At 32.2% G+C, this 7,816-nt stretch overlaps 1 protein-coding gene across 2 annotated transcripts; it reads right to left on the bottom strand.

The window, feature by feature from the left end:
* Positions 1-253: 253 nt before the first annotated feature.
* Positions 254-6,014, bottom strand: LOC116012767 (putative glucose-6-phosphate 1-epimerase). 2 transcript variants are annotated; one of them, XM_031252422.1, is made up of 9 exons: positions 5,773-6,008; positions 4,531-4,605; positions 4,117-4,173; positions 3,884-4,038; positions 3,662-3,802; positions 2,185-2,287; positions 1,955-2,054; positions 1,397-1,643; positions 254-633 (listed from the first exon to the last, which is right to left on the bottom strand). In XM_031252422.1, exons 1-8 carry the CDS (start codon positions 5,872-5,874, stop codon positions 1,429-1,431), a joined length of 948 nt encoding a protein of 315 aa, XP_031108282.1. In that variant the 5' UTR covers positions 5,875-6,008; the 3' UTR covers positions 254-633; positions 1,397-1,428. The 2 variants fall into 2 exon arrangements, with proteins under 2 accessions (XP_031108282.1, XP_031108281.1); XM_031252421.1 differs by having other exon boundaries at positions 3,662-4,038; positions 5,773-6,014.
* Between the last annotated feature and the right edge of the window lie 1,802 nt (positions 6,015-7,816).

The following is a 7,816-nucleotide window of genomic DNA, read 5'->3' on the forward strand; positions in this document are numbered from 1 at the left end:
TAGGTTCAGTGGTCTAATTGCACTTTCAGGCTATGTTCAGTGGCCAATTTGAACTTTATTCCTAATATTTCATCATAGTTTCATTCATACAATTCTACAATGATTTTCCATTTTGTAAATTTCTCCTTTAATTCATCATATCATAATTATTGCCGTGCATTGCACGAGTAAAACACTAGTTATGTAATATAATATTAACCAAATGGCACCTAAATATAATATCACCACTCTAATAATAATAAAAACATACACATGAACAAATGCAGAACATATATGGCAAATGAAATATTTTCTGGTATATACATGTATATGTTTCAACATATTAGATGAATTCAGAATTTCTATAGAATTGATCCTTGAAAGTATAGAAAGATAAGGCCCCTTAATCCATGATATATCCTAAAAAAATAGGAGCAATGTATTAATCTGTTGCCATCTTGACCATGCATCTTCATTAAACTGACATGGAACCAGAATGGTAAAATCCTTAACACCAAATATTATTTCAGTCTTCACTACTCAAATCCAACTTCTATTCAATATAGAGAAGATGTCATATGAAGGGAAATGTAAAACAATAGATTTTCAACAGAGATTGCAGTTGTATTCCCACCATGAATTGCAGCAGAGCACCTACAAAAGACAATAGCAAAACTATATTAAAGGCAGACAAATGTATTTGTTTAAGTTTCTAATATCTATAAGAGAACAAAACAAAATTGAAGGTTGAAGCAATAAAACAATTCTATCAATCAATGAAGCTGTCAAAGGAATCAATCAAATTGAATGCAATGCGTTCCCAAGTGGAAAATTATAAGGGGAATGTTGAAAGGTAAAGGAATAAAGGGAAACTACAGATTTTATTGAGGAACTACTGAAAATAATGTCAAAACTATACACAATAAGCAGCTTTATCTATATAGAGTAAAGCCTCCAAGATACACTTAGAGACTTGACTCTTAATGAAAGGGAGCAACTCTTCTAATATTCACATAACTTATTTGAGAGCAAATCCCTCATCCAAAATTGCTAGGAAGTTTCCTTAGTCTTGCCCTAGCCAAAATAAGGGCAAAGTAGTAAAAAAAAAGAGTACTACAAAACAAAGGAAATAAGACACATCATTAAGTTTAAACAAAATTAGTGATGGTGGAATAAAAGGACAAAAGTCTGTCCATAAACATGTATAACACATAAACCACAATCACTTTTTCCAATCCAGCCATCAACTGCCACTGAACAAACCAAAAGTACACATGCTGAATATTTCACAAGAATATACACAACTGAAATGGCCACATGCAATACTACTATTTTCTGAAAATGCAGAATAATGCTATGAAATTCCTCAGTGATTCAATAATTCTACAACATAAAGCAATTTTAAATAGAGAAATACCTGTACATGATATAAGCCAGCACAAACATGTTTCAGCTGCCATGAAGAACTTTCTGAGGATCAAGCTGTCCGCTGCAATAGCTTGAAGGAACAACAGACAGTTCCTGCCTTCCTCTCCACTCCTCACCGGGTTTCAAAGTGATTGCTTTTTCCACAGCAGCAGCTTCCACACACAACATGTGCTTATATTCATCATCTCCAAAGTCGGCCATTGCCTTTGCCTTCTTGTCCCAAGGATTCCACACCACTTCAAGGGAAATGTAGAAACTTAATAATCAGTCATGTTAGAAAAAAAAAAACAGAAAACTAATGATTTGGCAGATATGTTGCATATCAAATACCCTAAATAGAAAAGAATTTCAGTGAAAAACCCAGCTAGCTTCATATTTAGCAGAAAAACATTGCTTATAAAAATATCTTTTATAGTAAAGAATCCACTTTACACCCCATCCATCAAGAAAGAATAAATCACCCTTTCAGGAAAAAAATAAGATGTCCTACATTAAATAGAAACCAATTTTCCCGTCTTGAAAAAGCAAATGGGAATGACCATCTTACCTGCATCAGGAAGTCCATCCTTACGAATAACAAATGTCCTTTTCTTTTCATGATCAAGGATTGCAATTTTTGTTGGAGTGCTAAGATACATTTTATCCACCTATGTAAAATTGTGTTCCAAATTATGGATGATTTTATCCACCTATGTAAAATTGTGTTCCAAATTATGGATGAGAGACATGGTAAAGGCAACAAATACTTGACACAATGAAAATTCCTAAAATCCTTACTTCTCCTTCAAAAGTAATAGCATCGCCTTGTTCAGTAAACCGCTCCCTATTCTGCAAGTTATCAAGATAATCCAGTGTTTCTAGCCCCTCAACACGAACTTCACTGTTACAAGAATTATAAAGCAAAAAACCATGGTTCAAAAATATGAACAGAACATTTTCCAAAGACTGTCACATCAGCAGCACAAGTACAAGTAAAAAAGCATCATTGTATAAGCCTATCACATAAAAAACTAAACATCCAAGGTTCACTTGTCCTTAAAGATAGACAATCATGTATGAACTTAATAAGACACTTCATGAAACACAAAATCAGTAAACAATTAATCTAAAAGGCATTGTATACTCTAGACATACATAACAAAAATTTATCCAAAAAACAGATTCTCATGCAGAAGAAAAGAAGCACCCTTCACATCATGACCTGCTTAGCACAAACAATAATATTGAAGTTTTCCATAATTATATATTCTTAAAGCATTATTTGCTGCTACAAAATTGTAGACAGCTAACACCCCATATTGCTCATCCTCTTTTGAAGATAAATTTCAACAAGTAATTGGGTCAGGATTATACATAAATTAAATACCAGAATCAGAACATGTAATTAGTGCATGATCTTGTAGTGGTGAAATAGGCAACAGTTCTGAGAAGAGAGTAGAATGTAGAGGAAATAGGAAAAGGTAAAAATGAGAAACAGTGGGTAAAGTTATACATATATTTACTGAAAATATTATGCATCTCTCCAAAAATGGAAGACATGAAATTCTTATATAGGAGAACTGATACAATGTTTAACAACCCCAAGACCGAGACATTCCAACACCCTTGATGGTATATTGAGTTATTGTTATTTGAAGTAATTTAAGAGCTTGATCTTCTGATAAAACTTATCTAGCACAAGAAATCCTATATATCACAAATAAACAAAAAGATAGAATAATAAAGGTAAGAATGAAATATAGAATATAGAGAAGAGAATAAACCAAAATTTTTAGACCCCTCCTTAGATAAGCAAATGGAACCAGCAAAACAATCAGATCATCATTGAACTCCATAGTTGGCTAGTTGCAACATACCTAGGAAGAAAAGTTGACTTGGCTAGTCTTAGGGAATCCTAAAACTATTAACAAATACCTTGATATAATTTAATCATTCCATAAATTATAACAATAATCCAGTTTATTGTGATCAGCTTTGAATCAGTATTTATTTCTTTAGCTCCTTAAATTTGAATAATTGCAAAATGACAGCCATGTCATCCTTTTCTCAGATCAACAATAAAAATTGATCTGATCACTTCATATTGTACAGAACCAGCATGCAAAAATGTAAACACATATAACTGCAAATGAGATTCATGAACTCAAGGCATAGTGGCATACAAAAAGAGAAACCACACACTACAAGAAAAGAATACCAATTGATTTGGATTTACTAAGTAATGGATTTATACAAGTCATAATGACTGGCTCACCTTATGTCTGAAACAGAGAGGTAGGTGTGATACGCAAATGTAAAGGTGAAGGGCTTTCCATCAGTGTTGGTGTTTCTTATTCGAGATGTTAGCATAAGATCTCCAGCAGGTCCCAATGTTACCCTCAATCGGAATTCATAACTAGAAAAAACCAGGTCAGAAAAGCTAAGTGCGGAAAAAATAAAAGTTAACCAAAAAGTAATCAATGTGCATCCACCAAACCTGTGAGGCCAGATTTTCAAGTCATCTTCAGAGGGCTTTAGTATCAAGTCAATAAATGCCCTAGAGTTTGGTGGAACTGGGGGAGGATCCTTGTCAACAGTCCAAAACCTGTTTCTAGCAAATCCATGTTGCTCAAGAGGTCCAAGGTTTGAGAACTGCAAACAGAAAGCGGTTAGTGTAAGTTGTAAATAAGATCAGACTAACATACAGAACATAGGAAAAGACCATAATACCTGAGGAAAGCATATAGGGATACCTCCACGAATTGCTTTTGGAGGCTTGAAAATGGCCTGCAAAGCATAATGACTTAAACTTCATTACACCCATTCACATACAAGTTGTACGTACCAGAAAACACTGTATAAAGTCATAATGATCAATCCCACATGAAGTTTGATTTTTAATTATTAATGCAATGGAATGCATTATCAGTTGAAGTTAACTCATGAAATTCACTGTAAAAGAGAACATGCGTCTTTTATGTATTTATCAATTATAAGATCATGAGTCATGAAATTCACCCATGCGGCATTATAAACTTTCAGTTTTCAGGTAGAAGTTAATTAAAGGATATCTTATTTCAGCAGGCAAAGTTTATTGAAGAAAAAAAAAAACTATGTTGACCATAATTGAGCTCATGAAAGTACCTTACTACTGACAAAAAGCATTTCTTCTCCATGTTCATTCTTCCATGAAGTTACATGGCCCCCATAGAAATACACCTAGATAGTAGATAGAAGAATGAATATACAATATAAAACCAAACAACTTGATATACTACACAATGTATATAAAACCAAACAACTTGATATACTACACAAATAAAAGATCAGTGAGTGGAAGGACATCATGAAGGTAAGAATAGAAAAACTTTGCACAATACATTGTTAGAAGTTTCAAAACTTGCTTTCTAGCAACAAAGGAAAATGCCAAACTGCACATAAACACTCACTGCCACCCATCCCAAAACTGAGAAATAGCAAAAGAAACACATGCTTGATGTGGGACTACTTGTCTAACCAGCATTCTAGTGCTTAACAGTATCACCCCAGTACCAAGACACCAAGCATAGTAAGCATGCATGTTTGGCATGGGAAGATGTATTGACATAAAGACTTAGGAAGATGAAGTAACGCCTATCCCAGAGGCATTTCATAATCTATAATCATGCAGATCAATAGCTATATTTAAATAATACTTCAGTATTTATCAATGTTAAGCTTAAAGTGTTACTAGATTCAAAAAGAATAGAAACTAATGTGATTAAAAGCATAAGTTTAACCAAACTTCTGGTAGTGTTGCTTTTCTATAACTGAAGATTCTCATTTACACTCCCTCACACGCTTTAATGAGGTCAGACTGCGCATTTAGAAGTTGAACCAACTATTATAAAATCTATCAATTACTCAAGAATGGCAGCATACTGTTGTTATGGTAAAACTATAAAAACACAATCTCATAAAACAGTAGCATAATCTAGTGATCATCCAGTAAAGATTTTCTAATACTTGCACATTATAAATAATTTAGAGAAAGTCGACTTGCATACTTGCATATACATACGGATACATTTACAGGTTCAATTCATACGGATTCGTACATACAAATTCTAAACAGGAACCTACATCCAACAAGAATGGGATCTATTAAGATTTTACATCAACATTAGGATCCAGTGCAACAGATTCAGATGAAGACAGTAAAAAATTAGAAATTAAAACACCAATCTCAATTTACCAAAGAAGAAAGAGAGAAAATAATTCAAAAAATAGTCAAATCGAAAACGACACTTCACAGATAAATTTCATATCCTAATCGACTTCCCCAAAGTATTATCGAAAATGAAAACAACACGAGAAAATTGAATCGGGGAGAAATGGCGTTACTACCTCGGCAGAGCTGCCGCGAACCTCCCGAAGAACAACCTTGTCGAGGCCATTGATGCCCTTACACAGCTCCACTGGACCTTTCTCACTACTAGCAGCAGCCATCACAGACACTGTCTCTTTCTCTCTCTTTCTTACTTTCTACTCCGGATTATATCAAAACTACAAATTTTCTCTCTCTTAACCCTATGCTCCGTCGTCTCGAATCTCTCGTTTCGTTGTGGGCGGTGTGGCGTGGTAACTGAATCTTTTACTTCTTGTTTTTTTTTTTTTGTTAGTTCCGTTTTTATTAATATCTATATTTGTATTTTATTTTGTTTCAAAAATCGTTGGGGGCGGTGTGGCATGGTAAGTGATAACTGAATTTGTTACTTCTTGTTTTTTTTTGTTAGTTCCATTTTTATTAATATTTATATTTTATTTTGTTTCCAAAAAATATTTCTATTTTTTTGAATGCTGACTCTATTACAGTGTAGTATCTGTTCATAAACTACTTTCTCAACCTACCGAAGCCCGAAGCATTAATTACTTTGCATAATAACTCGATCCCAAATTAAACTACTTTCTCGATCCCAAATTAAACTACTTTCTCAACCTACCGAAGCCCGAAGCATTAATTACTTTGCATAATAACTCGATCCCAAATTATTACCGAAGCCCGAAGCATTAATTACTTTGCATAATAACTCGATCCCAAATTATTAAAATAATACTCCATAATAAGGTAATAAATTTTCTAGTTTTTAGTAATTAATTGGTCTTTATAATTCCTTGTTTAACATTTTACTTTAAATGAATGCTATAAAGAAATAACACCAAAGAGACAGCAACGCCTCCACTGAGGCTCGAACCCACCACCTCCCATATACAGGGAAGGGTTTGATGCCACTGGACCACAAAGCCCTTGGCATATTTCTATTTCTTTTAATCCTTTTTGTGATATCTGTATTTTATTTAATCCGTTTTTATTTCGCGCCCGTGCCTAGTGTGGCGTGGTAACTGAATCTTTTACTTCTTGTTTTTTTGTTAGTGTCGTTTTTATTAATATTTATATTTGTATTTTATTTTGTTTAAAATATTTCTATTTCTTTTAATCCTTTTTGCGATATTTGTTTTATTTTAAGGCAACAACGCAATATTTGTATTTTATTTAATCAGTTTTTATTTGCGCCCGTGCCTTTTGAAATGAGAAAATGATCAGTTTTAAAGGACGTTTGGTTAAAATATTAAAATCAGAATTTGAATTGGAATAGTTATAATGTGTTTAGCAAAAACAAGGCAAACCAACGATTTTAGTTTATTAATTATATCTAAATTGTAGACTTAGTTTATAAATTATTATTTAATATAAATTTGTTGTTAATTATGTCAAAATAACAGTTTTAATCTATTACTTATAAATTTTGTTAATATTAATAATTTATTTTAAATTTTAAAATTATCAAAGATATATTGATTATTTTGTAATTTTTTAAAAAAAATTTCCTCTATAAATCTTTATCTTTATATATACAACTTGTTTTATATGCGCATTGCGCGTATGAGTTAATGCCCAATGTTTATATTTAAATAAATATTTGAAAGTATATCAATGCAAGATTATATAGGAGAAGTTTATAAATGGGTAATTGAATGTTGAATTTTTGTATTTAAATATCTAACTCAAAGTATATGAATCCAAGATAATATAAAAAATTCATTATAATTATTACCAAAATAAATGTTTGCAACCTTATAAAATCGATAGTCTAAATATTTGGTCTAAAAATGATAGTCTAAATAAATACTACTTTTCATTTGAATTTTTCTAAGTGTTCTTAATTATGTTTTGAGTAACATTGTCATTGTCTTCATCTTTACTATTTGTTCTCTTTCTTTTTGTTGGTAGTGTGTTATTTGCAATTCGGTTATTGTTGGTAGCATAGATGACAACGTCATGCAATGAGATTATGATATAGGAGCTATGAACTTTCCTTTAGGTGTTCTGCTTGGGATTCATTTGGTTCAACCATTATTATTGAATCAGTTATTGTGGATAAAGAAATCC

This window comes from Ipomoea triloba, chromosome 3 (assembly GCF_003576645.1).
Source record: "Ipomoea triloba cultivar NCNSP0323 chromosome 3, ASM357664v1".
NCBI classification, from domain to species: Eukaryota; Viridiplantae; Streptophyta; class Magnoliopsida; order Solanales; family Convolvulaceae; genus Ipomoea; species Ipomoea triloba.